The sequence below is a fragment of the Pyxicephalus adspersus genome, chromosome 6 (assembly GCF_032062135.1).
Source record: "Pyxicephalus adspersus chromosome 6, UCB_Pads_2.0, whole genome shotgun sequence".
NCBI lineage: Eukaryota > Metazoa > Chordata > Amphibia > Anura > Pyxicephalidae > Pyxicephalus > Pyxicephalus adspersus.
Genome location: NC_092863.1, coordinates 56,213,531 through 56,235,473, shown reverse-complemented (window position 1 = coordinate 56,235,473; position 21,943 = coordinate 56,213,531). Strand labels below are relative to the sequence as shown.

The following is a 21,943-nucleotide window of genomic DNA, read 5'->3' as shown; positions in this document are numbered from 1 at the left end:
AGGTGACACCAAGACAACGTGCCTGAGGGGAGGGCCGAATAACAGTGTTGTTAACAGTTAGATATATGTCAGGGGGGGGGGAGTTTCCTTCATACTGAACTGCAGTGCATATATGTATAATCCACATTTCTGTTGTAATACATTTTCATATTGCAATATGCATGATATGCCTAAATCCAGAATAGGGACCTAGTGCAAATGCACCCTGCAAATTTCTCCTAAGCTAAGTACATTAGGATTTTCAAACCCTGTGTTCTCAATCTTTGGGTGCTGGCTGTGGATGTTCAAAACATGCATGGATTATGGGGAGGAGTAAGGGATAAACATAAGAAACTGGGTAAAATCGTGCTTTACAGCAGCAAAAACTTGCAATTATGTGACTTTAGGCATTTAGCAAGGTACTCTCTTGATTTGAGAAAATTAGTAGTAAGAAATTAGTAGTAAGACTGCTACAATAAGCATTATTTTGTTCTTGTCATGGCTAACTTATGAGCGAATTGCATGAACAAACAATTACATCTTTTCATACAATAACAAAGGATTTGAAAGCACTCATTGTTTCCTATTACCTTATTTACACCTATAAGGTTTGATTTTGTATTAAAGTGACCCTTACTTTTGTCCATAGACACTTACCTACCTATCCAGCAAGTCATACCTTCCTTCCACTTTATTGGATTCTCAGGACCAGTGAAAAAAAAGCCTTGGGTGAGTTCAAAACCAACTTGTCAGAGCTCATACAAGGCCTTTTTATCAATTTTTTGTTTTCTAAATAGGGGCTACCTATATGTTTGCTGCACATTTAATTCTCCATAATATACAATACACTTTCCTGACAGAAATCTTTGATGATGAATCTTACTAGAACCAACCAAAACCTAAACATTGGATGTGAGTGGATTGAGGCTTTAGGAGAGCACGATGTTTATTTATAAAGGAAGGTTGATCATCCATTATTATATATTTTTAGTTTACATACATTTTAGCTCTGAATTATTTGCATGCCTTCAGTCTCACACTTTCATGAAACCACCATTTTCCAGTATATTTTATTTTTTTTTCTTTTAAAAAAGTAGTCCTTCAAAACATGTATAACTTTTCAGTGTATATAAAACATAAGAATATATTCTGTACAGATTATTTGAACATAAGAAATTTTAATATACAAAAATATCAGTTAGGTAAATGGTTCTGTTATATTAGTTTTAGTCTTACTTTACATCCTTAGGTTGGGGTAACCAGCATTTTTTAATGCTTACAACAACACACATTAATGCACAATTGACACACATTAATATTCAATGACATCAGAATGTAACTTGGAAATACACCCAAGATATACAATTTTTTTTTTGTGCTATGTTGCATGTTAACATAAAAATGCTACACATTTATGTGTGTGTGCGGTATAACATAATAGCAGAATGCAACATCATAAGGGGTTGTCAACTGCTATCATGAGGCAATCTCTGGAATTTCAGGGTGTTCTTCATTCTTGTTTGCTGTATTGACTGGTAAACCAAGAATCTCCACAGCCAACAGTTCTGCTGTGATTTCTTCTGGAATTTCTTGTTCAAGCAGTTCTGCTGCACCTGTAAAATACAGTAACAAGGAAACGTCCAGTTTATTTCAGGTCCTTCTACAGTTTTCAAAGATTTTGTAAATCTCAATAAATTTGCACATTCTGATGGTTCTATATATTTATAATCCTTATTACGGTCAATGAGTTAAAAGGCTGAATAAACCTTAATTTTACCTTAAGCTATATACATTTCCATGTGCATCAAAATAAAAGATAGTACATAGTATTCATTTCCTTTTTTTAGTATATGTTTTCAGTCCTAGACCAGATCTATTCCAGGTTTGCTGGATCACCCAGCTTCACTGATGAAAGTGTATCCTATCCAGCCTGGGGAGAGCTTTAATAAATCAAGCCCAATGATTAAAGAGCTCTTATTGCCTGGGATTTGTCTGATCCACAGAGAGAGCAAGGGTCCTACTCTTCAGCATAATAGCACAAGCTTTTCTACTTGGGACATAGTTGTTTTTTTTTTTTTTAAAGAGTTTGCACACATTTTGAAAGTTCAGCACTGATAAAAGTTGAAGATAATATTTTCCTTGATGTTACTTGTCTGGAATTGATCTTTAAACTAGGCAGGACACATGTAACTAATTTTTATATAGGAGATTAGGAAAGTGTTTCTGGCCCTTTCAGTTTTGTAATTATTGCAGTTGTACAATTGTAATTATTGAAGATTTGATATGTTATATTAGGAAATCTAAACACTCTCCCTTTAAAAAAAAAGTTCATTCTTGTTTAGACCATAGTTCACTGCAATCAATGGTAGACACTTGTAATTGTTATCTGGATAATTTGTCTGATTGTGTCCCATAGTAAACACAAAACTTATAATGAAGTATAAATTACATTAACAACTGTTTCCATTGTTCACAGTGTGAACTGTAAATATATAAATATGTCTGACTGATTTATGTTACAATATTATCATACCTCCAATATGACCCACATGATAATTTTTTATTATTAAACAGGATTTATATAGTGCCAACATATTACGCAGCTCTGTACATTAAATAGGGGTTGCAAATGATAGTGATACATGATGATTATGATCTAGTCAGTGACAAAGGAGGAGAAGACCCCGCCCTGAAGAGCTTACAATCTAGGAGGTGGGGAAGTAACACACAATAGGAAGGGGGATATGTAGTGGTGGGAAACAGTGACAGTTTCAGGAGACAGAAGAAGATGGGTAGGCAAGTTTAAAAAGACAGATTTTGATTGTTCTTTTAAATTAGCTGAAAGTGGGAGCAAGCCGAATAGGACAAGGAACACTATTCTAGAGAGTTGGAGCAGCTCTAGAGAAGTCTTGTATCCGTGTGTGTGATGAGGTTATGAGTGAGGAAATCATTAGTAGATCATTGGAGTGAAGAGAGCGGCTAGGTGAGTATATTTCTACCAGGTCAGAAAGGTAAGTGGGACAAGAACTGTGGAGGGATTTGAAGGCAAAGCACGAACAGAGAGATGTAGCAGAAGAGGAGCAGTGGGAAGGATGGATAAATCTGGCTGTAGCATTCATAATAGATTGTAGAGGAGAAAGTCAGGTTAGTGAAATACTGGAGAGGAGGATGTTACAGTAGTCAAGTTGAGAGATGATAAGAGTGTGTTTGGTGGTCTCTGTGGACAGGTACGGGCAGATTTTGATCCTAAATGTACTGCGACTCCTAAAATTTTTTTAAAATTTTCAGTAAATTGGGCACTAAATTAAAACTGTACACTATCAAAAAATCTACTAGGAGTATGCCATAGTTGTGTAGCAAAAAAGTGCCAAGAACATCATAAACACAAAATGGGGTGGACTTGTGTCACAAAATTAACTCAAAGAAAAGGATTTTAGGGAAAACCCAAAAATGTTGTTATCCTTTTTTCTCCATTCAGAACAAAGAAACCATAGAGCTATCTTAAGGGATTTTCACAAAATACTGTTAAAAAATCTCTGCAAAATACATGAAAAAGATCAAACAGCTATGCAAATATGAAATATCAATATTTCATATTTACTTGATATTTTTTTTCCTATGCATAACTGAAATAAACCACATTTGTAGAAAAAATACTACACAACCCCTAAAATCAGAGAAGTAAAGAGAAGCCTTGTAGCTTAGTAAGTGTTTTATGGTCTGGTTCATATTGGAGGATATATAGTAAAGAGGAAGAATGAAACTAACCCATAAACAAACAACAAAAAACAGGGAAAAATATATTTTCTGTTATCCAGGAAGCACCACAGTTGTGCAGAATCCAGATCTGATTTAATCCATGGCTGCCCCCTTTAATTTAAGTCAGTACTGTATTGCTTCCCTCTGTAACAAATACTTAATACTACACTGGGGAACTGGCAACACTTGCCATGCCATGATTTTCAAAGTTTAACATGTGGAGCTACTCAGAAAACGAGGATGCCAGTAATCATGTGGATTTAAATGAGGATGCAGTTGGCACAACATGAATGCTGGAATAATTAGAAATCCACAACAGGTTTCCTCTTTACCTGTCATGTCAATAATATGTTCTGAATATGATATTCTGTTTATCAATGAAGCCCAGTGATACCATGGAATACTATAACAAAACTTCCAATTCTCATTTGACTATGCACTCTGCCACACCAGGCTGCCTGGTAAAAGGACTAAGAGCTCTTCAACATTTTAAAATGCAGGGAGTGTGGCAGAGAAAAAAAGCCACGCCTGTGTATAATTTACATGATAAGGGGCTCTCTGTTTACACAAAAACAAATTACTTTCAATAGGGGTAATGTTTCTTTGGTAATTTTTTACCCAGGCAGGTGGGCTTTGAAATCACAAAATCTTCCTGTTTGGCTAATAGGCGACTGTAATTCAATTTTATTTCATTGCCACATTTGGTTACAAACCTGTAGAGTTGTAAGTGTCCAATTCTGAACTTCCTCCTTCTGGATTTATTCCCAACAAGGTAGTTAGATATTCTGCAAGCTCTTCTTCTGTCATATGCTCACCTGTGTGCAACACTGCAATCAGTTTTTTTAATATATCCAGGGACATAGTCATGCTATGAAATTATGGCAGTAAAATATTTAGGAGCGCCTATATCCTAATAGTTTTTAGAAGAGAAGGCAAAAAACATGTCATATGAAAAAACAGATGCAATTTGAATATATACTGTGGGGAACAATTGTCATAAAAATTAGCAACAAATTAAGATGCAAATTAACATGCCTATCAGTTTAAGTCTAGGTGACAGTTTCACATGTATTTTCAGCTACTGCATCTGTAATCCTAAGCAGCAACAAAGTTACACAGGTCTGAAATAGATTTATAGCTGGAGAAACAACAGATTTTCTCCTAAACAAAAACGTAATTATTAAGTGGCCAGAAACAGGTTTTATTTTGTTGTTGTGCTATTTTAGAGCAGCTAAACTGCTTTAAATATGCCTAAATCTTCCTGTTTACCTTTGCTTAGATGTACAACAACATCAATACATATCCTACTATATGTCTATGGTATACTATAAATCCTTAGTAAATCTTAGAAATAAAATGAAAAGGGAGAGAGAGAAAATAGGGAGACGGTATAAATACGGGTTAGATGCTGAGGAGTCCAGGAAAACAATTTATCAGTGTAATATTAATAGGTTTGATTCTCATCAATGCCAGTTCAAGAGAATATTTTAAAAAGAATGTTCAATACATCAGACACAAAAGTTTAGAGAGTACTAAGTGGATTGTATAAGACAGCCTATTAAAGTATTAATACAAATCCTAACTAGATGATATAAATAACAATAACCATCTATTCAATAGTTTATAATGTTAGGAATCAATTCTGTTTCATGGGTACTTTACATTTTTGCATTAAAAGTTTGACAACTAATTGAAATAGGAGGATGAGGACCAGCATACTACAACAATACTTATGTAAAAACTGAAGAATTAAGCAGGTAGGCTTTATTTGGACTTGAGGTTTTATTTTTGACTGTTTCCCTAAAATCTCAAGTATAAATCTATTTTACCAAATTTTATTCCTATCAATATTTTTCATGTTATTTTATAAAAATGCTACCTTTTATTAACAATATATAATAAAATACCTTGGTTACTCACCTCTTGTCTGCAGAAGTTGCAGTAAATCCCCTCTTTTTACACCCAGCTCCCCTTTCTCATTAGTAAAACCAAGAACTTGAAATGCCTGTTGCAGCTCATTTAAGCATAGTCCAAACACAGGTCTGTGATTAATGTAGAGTTTTATGAAGTCCCCAAGGTTTATGTGGTTGACCTGTTTTCCAGTGTTTACATACTCACTAAACTTTATTTCATTTATCATATTTTCAACCTAAAAACAGAAGACGGCAAGATGTTTTATTTTGTTAAAATGTGTCTGTTCCTGTATTTTTTTAATGAAAATTTAAAAAATAAACAGTCGGTGTTGGTACTTACCTGTAACTATTGGACAACTACAAAGGGAAGGTTGGTGTGCACGTATTTACTCACCTTCACAGTATTGATAGAACAAATAGAAATCTTTATAAATAATATTTTCTATTGCTGTTTATGATTCTTTTATTTATCACAATTGACCTTAGCTGGTAATTCTTTGCATACACACAGGCAGGAGAAATGGTTTTAGGAAGGGTAGAAAAAAATTAGTTTTGGGTTCTGGTGATTTTAAAAGCATGTTCAGGGCAATGTACTTCTTCTAATACTTGTATATTATTTGTCTTATTTATTTTTTTTGTTTTATTTTTCAAACTTGGGGGGTACATAAATGTACTACTTGGGATCCACTGACTTGGAAGAGGAACAATGATAAAGACAGCCATTGCACATTTAAAAAAGTAAGCAATAGCAAATTCACATATTTCCATGCTAACAAGTTTTTTTTTAACGCATATCTTTAGTGTCAAAAATGTTAACAAATTGGCAGTGGTATGCCATAGCAACCACTGTAACTTCCTTAAATGTCAATAGGAAGTCATAACAGATATCTTCAGGTGGCCACACATCAGTTTAAGTTTAGAGAAAGCTAAATTTAGTATGAGCCGTTTTTCTTTTGTTCTTTTTTCCTTCTTCATTTTAATTTTTTTCATTCTTTTTTATGGATCACCCTGCTTTACTGATGAAAGTATATTCTCTCCAGCCTTGCAGAGCTTTGATAAATCGGGCCAATTGTGTACAAAAAAAGAAGAAAAAGAAGAAAGAAAGGAAAAAAAAGAAAAGAATAAAAAAATAAAAAGGAAGAAAAAAAAAGAACAAAAGAAAAACTACTCATTTGCAAATTTTAGCTTTCCCTAAACTTAACCTGATGTGTGGCCACCTGAAGATATCTGTTATGACTTCATACTGGCATTTTGTTTTTTGTAAATATAGGTATGCTTTCAAGATATGGTCAAAAAATAAAATAGCAAAGCTTTATGCTAACAGAAGGTGCAGCAGGCATAAATACATACCAACTGCCAAAAGGCTGCTATGAGCAACCTAGAGCTACCAAGCAACCACTGTATTATTCTTATTTTTTATGCTTTAAATTATTAATTTACTATAAACACATATTGCAGTTCCACAGCTAGTTAGTTTTCAAATACCTCTTGCTCTGTTGGATAATACCCTAGTGCTCGCATGACGAAAGGAACTTCTTTCAAGGGAATATGTGTTGAAACTTGTCTGGTCTCCATTGTGTCAATACCCTGGTTACGCAGTTGTGCATAGTAAAAGTAATCTTCTAGCTCCTACACAAAACATAAGGAAATTTAAGTAGGTACATAAAACATCAGTCATTTGTGTGGTGCTGACTTACAAAAAAAAACAAAAAAATGTTTGTTCAACAACTTATATTGGTTATAATTCTTGTGTTTTATATTTTTAAACCGTTATTGCCAAAATTAGTCACATTGGGTTTAAAATGTACAAAATTTATTTTTTTTCACATATTACATATAAGGTGGCCTAACCCTTTAACTGGTACCACCACCCTGTAACTTGGTATTAGATAAAAAATGAAGAATAAAAGAATCCTACTAAACATTGTTATGTCAAATAGTCCTCAACATCTGGGTTTTGGTTTCAAATGGGTGTCATACTTTAAAAATGTAAGAATTAATAATAATTGCCCCAATAATCAATTTTTGATTAAAAAAAATAACTAATAAGAAATGACCGGAAAAAGATGATGTTAGTGAGAAATAGATCTGTAATATGAGTATATCCTAACCTTGAATAATGCCCCATCTTTTCCATCAGGCAGCATTCCATAGAAAGGTGTTAAGTCATCACCTCCAAGAGAAGCAACAGCCTCCAGAGACCTGCAACCCAAAAATAAATTGCATAAATTCAGTACAGAAACAAACAAAAAGAAAGGTTTTCCAAATATGTAAACATAAAATATTACAATGGAACAGTGATGGTAACTATGTCAGTGACTAATTCTCTGTTTTTCTGTAAATCACTCTGGCATCAACCCTGATGGGAGAGCAAAACTGAAGAGCAAGATGATGGTCCCACATGCAGCCCCTAGAAGTCCTCATTCATTTGAAAGAATCAGCACATGCCATAGGATGACTTCAAATACCTTCACTAGCTATGCTATCCCCATTTGATAGCTTAGCTTGTAACCTATAGTAAAACTGTTCTCGGTCCCCTTCATGTACTTAACACACATAATTTAAAAGATTTTTTTTAACCCATAGTACTGCCTGCTGGGAAAACTGTTATTTCAGCATAACCATAAAATACAGTATTTCTTATGGAAACTGCTATGCTTATATTGTCACACCTCCGAAGATGTTGACTTTGTTGGAGTGTTTACTAAACACATTTAAATCACTAACAATATATTCTATACCCTTTGATATGCATAAATTGTACCATAATAACGACTGTGAAAAGGCTAAACGCCAGTAGATGAACTTACTACTTTCAAACACTAACATCACTAAAGGATCCTAAATAAATAAATATATATCATTACTAATTATATATATAATTAGTAATGATAAACACTGCAAGCATCAAAAGCACTTTATCACCTCCTCGAGTAGCAAACACTGAGTACAAAAAAGCCTGGTCTGTAGCAATACTCCAGGACACTTTTTTGAGCAAGGATATTGCCATTTATGTCCAAAATGGTATACTGGATGTCAATTTAAAAATGAGGAGCTGCTAAGTGCAATCTAATATCAATGAACACTTTAACCTTTTTTGTTCAGGTACTTAATTTGCTTGGTGTATACTAATCAGAACCAATGCCCATATATAAGTTTACACATACATTCCATACTGATAAAATTTCTGAATTAGAGAAGACTTAATTTGTAATCTGGCAATTATCCCTATATAAATTGTGTTTTGAGTTTCTTTCTTATACATCTTATAATAGTACTGTGACAGCATAGTAAAGAAGCTGATTAGCTTAGATAAAGAAAACTTACCTTGTCATCTGTGATATATGCCAGATAGCCTTTACTTGCATATTGATCATTTGAAGGGAACACTTCCATTTTTCTTATGGGAGATCCAAATGTTGGGCCCAAGAGAGTCTTCCTAATAAAAGCAAACAAATTAACATATGTATATTCTAGTTTACACAAATATCTACAACCTGCCTGTTATGCTGTAAAACAAGCAAATTGGTCATATTTTAGTATTTCACTAACAGTCTAAACTTGGCTGTTTTAAAAACACAATGCATCCACCGAGGTCAGATTTCAGTCGCTGAAGGTACAAAGGTTTTGGCATCCTAAGTAATACTCTCAAAAACCCTCATGTGTGATGTCTATTCTTAATGAGTAAATCTTTGACTCCACTTTGCTGAAAATTGTGAAAGCCAAAATCTACCATCAGAGACATTATAATGTTTACTTGTAATATAGAAGGACCATGCCTACATATTCACTACTTTACCTTCTTTGCAGCATATTTTCCAGAACTACAGTGTGCATGAAAATTATCTCTATCAAAAACTGATATTTATGTTGGGTTGAATTAACCTCCCACAGGGCCTTAACAAATATTGCCCCAGGGCACCTATGGATTGGCCTAGTATATGGTAACAGCAGGCATTGCCTAAAACTTTAGTTTATGCCATAACCTTCCAAGCAATCCCATAAATAAAGAAAAAACAGACATGATGTTAGTTAAATTATGTTACCAAAATTAAAGGAAAAAAAGTAATAGGTTACATTTACTAATTTTGTCGTTTAGCAATGTTAAATAGCAGAAAAACAGAATGTAGGACAGGTCTACTACAAGGTTAAGTCATAAATAGCTTCCTCAGTTGACCCTGGGACAGAATAAAACCTGACCCTGCCCACTTCCTAATTCAGCTTCAGTTTAGAAAAAAAATCTGTCGCATTTAAAAATGATAAATCTGTTGCAGATCTATTGGCTGGCCAAGATCACAAGTACAGAGATCATAAATACACAGAAACACTAATGCATTGACTTTGTTTAGCAAAAGGCAGCTTGATTTTCATCTGTGCCGCTACATTTCTTGATAAATGTATCCCAATATATTTTTGTATGCACACATTAAACATTATTTATTGAAGAGCATGAACAAAGAACGGGTATAAATTGCTATGATACACTTGTATGAACTTGCATGAATCTCTGAATTTATTGGTCCACAGTAAACCATATTCTTTAATTTGTCTAGCAAATTGTACACTATTGTCCATTGTGTACAGTGCAGTCTTAGTCTGCTGTGCACATTGAACATCCAAATAATGCTACTTTTGTGATAAAGTGCCTTAAATGATGTTTAGATCAACATTTTATAGTAAATTATAAACCGGCCCATAAAAATGGAATGCAGTAATCTCTGCAACATATGCATGTAGCCAAAAAGTGTCTTAATCACTATTTAAAAACCATGGACCTGGAAAGTTCTCTGCTAGGGAATGTTTACTAAAAGACACATTTACTGTTTTAGACATTAATATCATAGTGTTTTGAAAAACTAAAAGTCATTCAGGTATAGATGACTTTATATGACTTTGTTCAAGTCATTTTTCTTTTTCCACAGAGATTAGATTTAATTTTTTCAATTAATTGGAGGGTGCTTGCAACTTTCTGACATTTCACAAATAATTTCTCTACCTGTTCAATTATTTGGAATGTGATCAGTATTCTGCACCAGAAGCTTTAGTGGCATAATTCCTCCTAAACATTTATATATAACAAGGAAAGATGTTTTCTATAATAAGTGCTCTTTCTAATAAACATTCCACAAATATGAAAAGATCTGGGCAAAATGTTTTTATGCACTGCATTACTCATCCTCCTACACACTTCCAAGTGCCACATCAAAGAGCAGCCAAATATCACATTCTAGATCTCCTAGGAAAAAGCATGCCTCTTCACTTATTAATTGAACTCATGATAAAAAACACATTTCATCTGAATCAACAGGACATATGCCAATGTTGCTAAGCCTTATTGTGATTTTGAGTAAAAAATTGTCTCTTTCTTGCCAGCCATTGGCTTCTGATTTCACCTGATTTGACCTAAAGCCTGGCCAAGATCACTTGCTTGTAGTTGAGCATTGTGGGAATTTCTCAAATAAAGAGTTACTTCAGGTTTGTGGTGACATAACAGGATCAGCAATGCACAATTGCTGTGCAACACTACAGTGTCTACAAGCATAATAAGCAACTATGGTTATCATATTTATATTTGTATTTATTATTCATACTTAGAAAAAGAGAATGCACTGATCAGACCAACAGGCCTATAAATAGAGAAGAAACACTTTCATCAGTGAACCTGGGTGATCCAGCAAATCTAAAATGGATCTGGTCAATGATTGAAAACATTTGCTAACAAATAGCAAATTACTTTTAAGAAACTCATCCCAGGTTTGCTGGATCCCCCAGGTTCACTGATGAAAGTACAGGTTCACTGATGTACTACTTGTACAGCCTAGTTGTGTCTTGTATGCCCATGTATAGGAAGCCACACGTATAGCCTAGTTCTAGGGTACACGCAGCTCCTCAGCAACAACAAACCTTTATCCTGCAAGGTACCTGGACTTTAAAACGTTTAGCACTATTGAACGTTTTAGTGACCAGGTCAGCTTTACTTTTTAGGGTAAATGGATGCCATTTATGTGCCTGTTTACCATTATTGGTATAGTTATAGTAAATAGAGTATGGGGTTACCAAACCTTTTGACCAAACTCTTACTTATTGTTTTTTTTTTTTCCTCTGGATGCAGATTTTTACACTAAATACCTACTGCAACATAAACTCTAGACTAGAGAAGGATTTTAAAGTAAAAACAGAGAAGGAGAAAAGGGGAATACATGTTTTGTGATATATCTCATTCAGTATTCTACCAACCTGCACATTTTGGTAGTTGTATTATAAAGCTTCATTTTATACTCATCATTGGCAACAAGAATGAAATTTTCTTTGGTTAAGGGTGGGTACCATACTAAACATTGTGGAACAGCACTCTGGTCTATGCGGTCACTGCTTTCAATGACTAGATTGTCTTTACTGCTCTTCATAAGGTTATATTCTACCTATAAATGTGTATGCAGTTATTAACACCCCAGGCACCAGCCTCAACCTGTGGTTTAATAGCTGGGAGATATGTTTAAAAAGTATGTACTGGGGGTTACCTATCAAAAGAATTCTATATTTTACTGCCTTGTTGTTCATATTAAGGTGTCATACACATTATTCTATCCCAAGCATCCTTAATACAACTGGACCAGACAACAATTATCCAATATCTATGGGAATATTATTACTATAGGAATATACTAACTGTATTATTGAGTGTCTGTGAGTGTTATCTAAGATGTTAATTTTAATGTTAATTTGTCCTCTTTTAGTAAAATAACGTGGTTTGTTTATGTAGGGATTATATGTCTGGAAAACATTCTAGCTACAATAATACAATTACCTTTAGGGTCATATGTCAGGCACTGCAAAGATTTGCCTTTTTCAAAAATTCTGCTGATGAAACAGTTTTGGTCTTTGTAGTCCCAGACTTTTAGGATTCCATTGTAACTTCCAATAGCAATTTGTGTCTTGCCAGGGTGACAGGCAAGTGCATGGACAGCTTCACTGGGCTCTTGTAACACCTTTTTTAGCATTGTACCATCTGTAAATACATGCAGCACCAGACCGTCCCACGTGGATGCAATAAAGTTGCTGAAAGATAAAACGGGTATGTTAAAGTATGTATTTATTAGATTGTACAATCTCCTTCAGAAGTATCACATGCTGGCTTTACACAAAACTATTTATTCAGTATAAATGATTTCTTGATGAAATAATCATACCTTTACACAGCTAAATTAAATAAATGGCAGGTAAACTATTCAACAATTGTGTCCTGCTAGAAAAACCCATTTTAATTCAAACAAAATCTATAGTTTAATTTTTTGCGATGTACAAACGCATTGGTAATGCAGGTAATGAAAGGCAATATTTTGATGACACTCAGAGCTCCCCCTTCTTCAGGAATCTCATTTACAAGATCTGGGAGACAGGATTTTGCTTGCAGAGCTGCTCACAGATAAAAACTTTATTTCATGACGTTTTTTTGGCAAATGGGATCCTCAAAGTTGACATTATTACCTCTAAAAATAGAGGAGGATCAGGCTGAGCATGGAGCCCTATGCTCGGTCACACAGAGAAGACATAAAATTACTGTTATAGTAGAACAACTCATTAGGTATAAAAAAAGTGTACAGACTTACCTTACAGCAAACTGACTCCCAGTTATAGAGCAATCCTGAGGATATTTTGTTTTATCACTTGCTGGTACAGGGGGGCATTTGGAGAAGGAAATGGATCGGATTGCAGTCAGATTAAGATGGCTGTACCAGTTTACCAGTTGTAGTTGTTGATCATAAAATTTCACATGTCCACGAGAATCTCCGGTAACATAATATCTGAAAAAATATAAAATATGATCATAACAGTGTGCGCTCCACAGGAAATTCTGGAGAAGCAAGAACATTTGGAAATGATAGGATATATTATAAATTTATATATATATATTTATAAAGTCAAAATGGAGATTTCACATTTCACCTAAACAAAAATTAGGTACACCTCATAGTTCAATAGCTCTTAGAACCACCTACTTGAAGTAACTGTTTTTTGTATGATTTTACCAGTCTCTGATATGATTGTAGATGAATTTCAGCCCACATTGATTAAGTCCATTGAGAATTGTAGGCATTTGTTCATGCACCTCTCTCATCACAGCATTTTAATCAGTTTAAGGTCTGGACTTTGATCATTGCAACAACTTCATTATTTACCATTTTGTTGTAGATTTGCTTGTGTGCTTCGGATCATTTTCCTGTTGCATGACCGAATTTAAGCCAAGCTTTAGCTGTCACACAAATGGCAGACTTTAAAATACTTTGGTATACATAAAAGTTTATGATTTACTCATTGGGCCTTATTTATTAAAGTTCCCCAAGGCTGGAGAAGATACACTTTCATCTAGCAAACCTGAAATGAATTTGGTTCAGGATTGAAAAGATTGGCTAACAAATAGCAAAATACCTAAAAACTCCATGCCAGGTTTGCTGGATCACCCAGCTTCACTGATAAAAGTGTATCCTCCCCAGCCTTGGAGAGGTTTAATAAATCAGGCCCAATGACTGCAAAAAAATCATCACCCTTCCACCACTGCGGTTTACAATTGGTATGGGATGCCTGTGCTGATATGCTGTTGTTTGTTTTCAACAAACATGGTGCCATATGTTATGGCCAAACATGACCACACTAGTCTCATATGTCCAAAGGACATTGTTTTAGAACTGTTGTTTGTCTAGATGCAAAGCTAAGCCATGCTGCCATGCTCTTTTTTTAGAGAGAACATGCTTTCTTCTGGAAATCTTTCCAAACAAGCCATACTTGCTCAGAGTTTTCTTAATTGTTCTGTCATGAAATTTATCATGCTAACTGAGGCCTGTAGAGTCTGAGATGTGTCTCGCTTTTTGTTTTGCAATTTCTCTCAACATTGCACAGTCTGACCTTGAAATGAAATTAAGGGATGTCCACTTCTGGGAAGACTGGCAACCATTTTGAATGTTTTCCACTTGTGAAACATCTTTCTCACTGTAGAAGGATCAACTGCAAATTGTCTGGAAATATAACCCTTTCCAGAATAATGGGCAGCAACAATTGCTTCTCCAAGAATATTTCTGATTTCTTTTCTCTTTTGCATTGTGTTAACACACACCTGAATGCTCCAGACCAGCAAACTGTCAAGGTTCTGTTTTTATAGAGGTGGTCACACTTGCTGAAGATCAATTAACCAGGCATATTTAATTAGCGGTAACTGGCTTCTATTTACCCTCTTAATCTCTATGTGGTCAGTACACTTTATTTTCACACTGATTCTCTATTTTGCCTTAGTCTTTGTTAAATAAATAATAATATGGTGTAATATGTCATGTGTTGTTGTTTATCTGAGGTTGTATTTACCTCATTTTAAGCCCTGTTAGGCACCAGATGAATTCTTATTAAGTCCTGATATGCAAAACCTTAGAACTATTTTTCTCTTGACTGTACATGAGCTAATTTATAAACATTTTTTTATTGTGTAGTTATTGCTTTCAGGAAGTTTATATTTAATGAGTTGTGGACACACATAATGTTTTTAATCTATTTCACTGGAATTACCACTTATAACATTAACTATTTTTGGCCTTTCTAGTAGCTGTGTCTAGTTGTTGTCATTACCTGTCATGGGTAGTGAGCACAGTAATTGCATCTTTCTGCAGATGCATCAGCTTTAATGCTTTTTTATTATGTGGCTTTATGGAAGCTTTTGCTCTGATCGAAGGGGGATAGGTGGTCTCCCAGACAACCAGTTTTCCTGCAGACGTTGCGGTCAACGATCTTACATTACCAGAATGGAAAACTGATTGGCTAAAGGCACCAACAACTTTGTTAAAGGTCTGCAAAAAAAGAAATACAGTAATAAAGAAAACAAGTTATTCATTGACAAAGAAAAGGTGCTCAGGTTAAATATATGGCAGTTTGGAAACCTAATTTACCTGTAGTTGTGTGCTGTTTCATTTTAGTGGGTTGAGTAGGACAAGTAATACAAACTGAAATAAAGTCACTATATATTGCTTTACTGTTTGTTACATTTAGATTTCATCAAAAAAGGGATAAATACCCAGGTAGGTAATGTGCTCATACACCATAACAATGGGCTATCCAGTTCAGCTTAGAAGAGAACTAGGACATGCTAGTCTATGATGGCTCTTAAAAAAAAGAACACTGGAAGAAAAAAGGTGTTGCTACATGTATGGATGAAATGCATGAACCACAACCAATCATACTCTGCTCAGTCAGAGCTCTAGCTGTCAAGTCAAGAGACCTCCGCAGAGAGACCACTGCTTCCCTACAGTGAGCAAGGGTACTTCTCATCTTAGCAATGGGGCAAACTTTTCCAGTTGTGGGTGTTTTCTAAAAAAATATTACCGGTACAACTTTGAACACCTTTTGGGTTTTTTGTACCTATAATTTAGTCAGGTTAAACTACTGAAATGACCACATGCAATAGCAGTCATGGCCACTATACAGTACAAATAGTAATAATTTTACATCCTTTATTATGATAACTTTTTAGCTTATATGTCTCTTGTTATGTACCAAGTAAACATTTTGCTTTGCAAGTTTATAAAAGTGGTAATTTATGTAAGTAGTACCAAATTTATTTTGTTATGGCACTGTAAAGTAAAGTAAATGTACTTACATTATCATTCAGTGGAGGAGCTGCATATTCCAGAGTGGAGTTATCCTGTACATAGGAAAAAATTAAAGCAGGTAAAAATTATTTAAATAGCATGCTTTGTTTCATAAGAAAATAAAGATAAAATATTCGGTTAGTGTCCCACATTAGATATAATAAATGGGTTGTTTGGAATAAGTAGGTGCCTATCGTTAAAAATAAAATACTTCTAATACCTTTAATATTAAGATTTAGATCGATATGAACTAAGCTTAGCTGGTTTGAACTATATTTAAAAAATAGACACTGTTAGAGGTGTTTTGTCCCTATTGTCATTGAACATTTTATTTACTTTAGGTTTGCAAGATAGGAAGACATTAACCTCCTGAGCGTTACACTGAGGTCTGCTTCTCGTTTCAGAAGGCACCCGGCGCTGGAACGAGAAGGACGTGGGACGATCAGGGGGACCAGGTAAGAAGCCGGCCGGCATCTTGTGTCCCGCCGACCGGCATCTTGTGTTCCGCCGCCCGATGCCAGCCGGCATTTTACCGGTCCCGCTGGCACCCGACGCTGGAGAGGGAGATCGACGGACGATGCTGGACGGAGGACGACGCTGGTATACGAAAACGACGCTGGATGAGCACAGGGGGACCAGGTAAGTAAGGATGGGAAAAATCTCGGGGTTAACCATCCTTGCAATTTTTTTGTGCCCGAACGAAGGTCGGGCTTAACGGCAAGGTGGTTAAAGAAAGTTGGTAGGTGTATTATACTGAGAATAACCTTTGCTGTGCACCAAAACAAGGCTGTTCAACTGATTGCAGGTCATGACACATTTACCTGATAACGCATGTTAGGTGTGTTGATCCAAGATTAGAACTGCATCTGATCCTCTTTTTATGACATTTTTCTGTTCCTGTGTCATTGTTTGTATCTGTCTGTCATTTGCTACCCCTATTTGATGTACAGCACTGCATAATATGATGGCACTATATAAATACTGTTTATCATTATTAATAATAATAACTTACATTTTAAGTTTAGGTCTGTGAATAGGGAGGTGCAGGAAAATATTTATTAGTCCTGCAACTGATGCCAATAAGGGCACAAATTAAGGACATCAAAGTACATACAAAGATATGTAATTTAACAGAACCAAAATCAGAAGCTGCATACGCAGGCATAAACCATTTAGACATGGTCTCTGATCATAAAACACAATGACAAAAGGGGTATGCACATATTTGGATCATAGAGTCAAATATTATGTCAAAGGGTTTCATGTGCACAATATACAGTAAATATGCTGTAAAATTGCTGCATAAAATGTAATTTTTTTGGGGCCCCTTACATTTCAAACATTGCAGTGCGACAGGTCTGAAAATAGCGAATAAAAGTATGTGGTGGTCTTGGAAGTGCTACTTACCCAAAAGTAAAATATCACTTGTGTTTCACGGTTGGTAATTATTTGTGTGTGATCTTGAGGATTAAATATGATATATTTCTGAAATATGAATGGGTATTGACATATTAAAAAAAATCTATACAGCCTTTCATTCCTTACTTGTAAAAACAATAATTTTGTTCAACATAATACTCTTTATGCTATATGCAGTAGCTATCTGCATTAATAAAGCAAAGGCAAGGACCTAGTACAGAGTGTGTGATCATAAAGCCATGCATGACTGCACTACATGTTGGGAAAGTCAGTGGAATTGTTCATTGTCTCATGAATACATGTACATGCCAAGCTGGCAACTTCATTCAGGCATGTAAAATATTTATGTTGGGTCTATTCATGTTTACTGCACTTCTGCATCTATGTATTTATCTATTTAACTCTTTTTATAATACCAACAATTTGTGTGACACTTTACAGAATGGACAGGTCAATCAAATCAATTCCCAAACAAAGTTGCCCATAGATAACAACTTATTGGGTGCCAGGCCAAAAGTTGACAATAAAAAAAACATTTGTATACAATCGGACAAACATATATTTTAACTGTAGGGTTACTGGGCCAATGTAGAACAGATTTAGATCAGCATACATAGCAATTTATGTTGTTACCTGTAAGCCAAATTGCCCATTAAGCTCAGTAGTACATATTGGTGTTTCAGATCCTGAGGTCCAGTCCCAAATACAGACTTTCTGCAGAAAATGACATTGAGACAAAACATCATCTACATTATTAAAGCAAATCTGCAAATAACTGTAAAAAGCATTAAAAAGAGGAGCAGTGAAGATACTAATAGTGAACCTGTGCTTTTTTTATGCACAGAAAAGAAATGTGTTTTCACTTTAACTTAGCCCTCTTGCTCAAGGGACCCCTAGCAACCTCTGGAGGAACCCTGGTTGAGGAACACTGGGCTAGCAGCATAAATTTAACCTATTTTTGTATCTTGGTGTCTGTTAGTTTGTTGAAAAGGCAAGTCTTGTGTAACATTTCTTGTGTGAATTTCTGAGTTGTACGTAGACAGGGCCATGGATTCCCAAAGTGACAACACCAATTGGTATAGCATGGTCACATGGACCAAGATAAATGATCCTTCATATTCAGAAGTACATGGAGGAAGCAGAAGGGGAGTGAAGGAAAAGTAACTATTTGCTGGATAGGGGTGTGTGATTTAGGTAAATCTGTTATATATAAGGAAAGGTCACAGTCAGTAATGGATTTTTGCTGCCAACTATTTAAAACATTAAGTCCTGTTGACTATATTTTAAGGTGGATTATTCATCACCAAAAAATTAGATAGCACAGTGTATGACTATTAGCATAGTTAAAATGAGACATCATGATGCAAAACACCAATAACCCACATAAATAAAAAAGAATACCCAGTGGCCCAAACACATGATGACTTAGGAAGGAGTACCACTCTACAGAGCAAAATAGAACTGGCAAGAGTCCAAATGGAAACCCTAACAGTGAGTGAATTAGTAAGCTTGGCAGTAACCTGCTCTACTATCCTGCTCGCACAGGAATTCATGCTAATAAACCAGAAGGTCATTAAAAACTCAGTTGCTAACATATATTTTAAGGCTTTTTATTAAAAGAATATCATGAAATGCCATGTTCAAGAAAAAGTGATTCTTTACCTGAACTGTTCCTCCTCCAATAGTAGCCAAATACTTGGCATTCTGAGACATAGCTATGGCAACTACTCCCCCTTCTGGATGACTCTGAAATATCGTATGGACAGGGATGCTGCAGAAGACATGATGGAAATAGTTATTAAAATGTCATTTTATCATGACCATAAAGAAGATTCATTTTAATTCCCCTAACCTTTGATAAAAAGAGGATGATTTGACATATTTTTCAAAAACATAGCTTTATAGAAATCATAGGAGAAGCTTAATAGAAGTTCCCTAAAACTGGACTATGTTAGGGACAATAGCCATTATTTATTAAAGCTCTCCAAGACTAGAGAACTTAGACTATCATGGGAGAACCTGGGAGATCCAAAAACATGGAATGGAACTGATCCAGGATTGAGGATTTGCCAAATAATAGCTAATGATTTTAAGAAATCCATTTCAAGTTTGCTGAATCACCCTGGTTCTCCCATTATAGTCTATCTTCTCCAGTCTTAGAGGGTTTTACTAAATCAGGCCCAATGACTATGGTAGGGACATTACACTGTGAGATCCTCAGAGAGACAGAAAGTGAAATTACTACAGACTGTACAGCGCTGAATATTATGTTGGTGCTACATAAACACATGATGATAATAATAATAAATAGGCTTATTCTAGAGATCTTCTATAGGAATGTCTGTAATCCATATTACGATTCACCAGATTTCTTTCAAATAAAGAAAAAGGATCTTGTTTTTAATCATGCAGCTGCATTTATGTGAAATCCCAATATTGTGTCAGCAACAAGTGGTGATGGAGAATATAATGGTACCTTACAACCAAACCATGTTGGACATTATCTTTCATGTCAATAGTCAGCTTTAGTTATCAGGTGCCCACTTGCTTCACTTGTTATGGGGATGTCTAAAGCCCCATACAGATGGCAGATGGACATCAAATGATCATTGGAAACCAACACCAAAATAATTTCAGTGACAGATTATTATTACACAGTATTAATACAGCACCATCAAATTAGGCAGTGCTGTATAAAGTCCATATTCATGTCACTAGCTGTCCCTCAAAGGAGCTCACAATCTAATATCCCTAACATAATCAAATGTCATTATTGTAGTCTAAGGTCCATTTTTAGGGGGCAGCCAATTAACCTCACCACATGTTTTTGGGATGTGGGAGGAAACCCACTGAAACATGGGGAGAACCTGCAAACTCCATGCAGATAGTGTCCTGGCTGAGATTTGAACCTTGGACCTAGCAATACAAAGGCCAGAGTGCTAACCACTGATCCACCATGCTGCCCAGATGAATGAACATTGTACACTAGCATTGTTCTGTTCTATGGAGAGGCAAAGGGGGGAGAAAAACAAGTGGAACCCCAATCTGTTTTCCTTCATTGGAGTTAACAGTGGTCATTTTCGATCACCCATGGCAATGATGTTGGGAGACCGTTGTACACAGGTCAGATTTTCACCTGAGATGAGCATGACCGTCCATCTCAAACAACAAAAATCTGATGTGTGTACGTACGTAGCTTAACTGTACCTGATTCCATTACACACGGCGGAACTGGGACTTCCATGGTTCAGTAGAAAAAGTAAGACTCTAAACTACAGAAGGTACATTTCACCACCAGAGCCTCAGACAGATATATAGTGGAATAAAAAATGAGCTTTGCTGGGTTTAGACACTACAGAAAAACATCCTAATAATACATGTATAGGATACCACTGCTAACATTCTTCTAAAATATGACTTGCCTGATTGTTTTATAATCAATAATCTGCAACAAGTATGAGGCAAAAACTACTGATCTGTATATTTGTTCCAGGTCAATTACTTACAAAGTACTGAAGGCAAATGGTTACTATGAAAACCAGAGGTCTACAGATTAAGCCTCCATCTTTCTCTAGTGATAAATATACATGGTGCTGCTGTACTGTGAAATATTTACTTTTTTTATGCTAAATATTTCCTGTATCACATCACATTAGTGATTGTGATAATACTCACAAGAGGTTTGTCTGCTGGTGGTGCATTCTCCACTTCAAAAGCAGTCCTAGGGGTTGCAGTGTAAACCAATGAGTCTTCATCTGCTGGAGTTGTTTGCTCTATATCTGCCTTTTCATTCATGTCTTCATCTTCTGCATTTGTAGTATCTGCTGTCTGACTTTCAGTAATGCACAATTGTGAGGTTTCATTATAGACAATAACATCAGACTGCTGCAGGTGATTTATTTGCTTTAATTCATCTCTGTCATTTTTCAAAGGTTCTTCATCTGTAATATTTTCCTTGTGATGGTAAAAAGACAAAGTATGTTCACTATTGCAGTCCCTTTGGAAATGGCTTAAGGATGTGTATATATATTTTCTATAAATGATAGAAGGGCAAATGTGCAGATTCCACAACAACCATTTTACTAGTGTGTGTGTGGGAAGAGGGAGGGGGGGGGGTGCTGTATAGGGATATAAACAGAAAGGAGGGTAGTGGGAGTAGGGGGGGGGGGGCATACATAATACAACATGCAAGTTCTATACCTCACTGTGAATGGTTTTACTGGGCCTGATTTTTTTAAAGCT

The 21,943-nt window shown here is 35.4% G+C and overlaps 1 protein-coding gene across 1 annotated transcript; it reads right to left on the bottom strand.

Annotated features, from left to right (window-relative positions):
• Positions 1–1,137: 1,137 nt before the first annotated feature.
• CFAP251 (cilia and flagella associated protein 251) lies at positions 1,138–21,703 on the bottom strand. The gene is made up of 15 exons (XM_072413940.1): positions 21,348–21,703; positions 19,364–19,472; positions 18,335–18,415; positions 17,690–17,767; positions 16,291–16,335; positions 15,267–15,484; positions 13,262–13,456; positions 12,460–12,710; positions 11,889–12,069; positions 8,979–9,090; positions 7,763–7,891; positions 7,137–7,280; positions 5,659–5,887; positions 4,452–4,553; positions 1,138–1,592 (listed from the first exon to the last, which is right to left on the bottom strand). The coding sequence occupies exons 1-15, from the start codon at positions 21,494–21,496 to the stop codon at positions 1,456–1,458; spliced, it is 2,160 nt and encodes a 719-aa protein (XP_072270041.1). The 5' UTR covers positions 21,497–21,703; the 3' UTR covers positions 1,138–1,455.
• Positions 21,704–21,943: the final 240 nt, after the last annotated feature.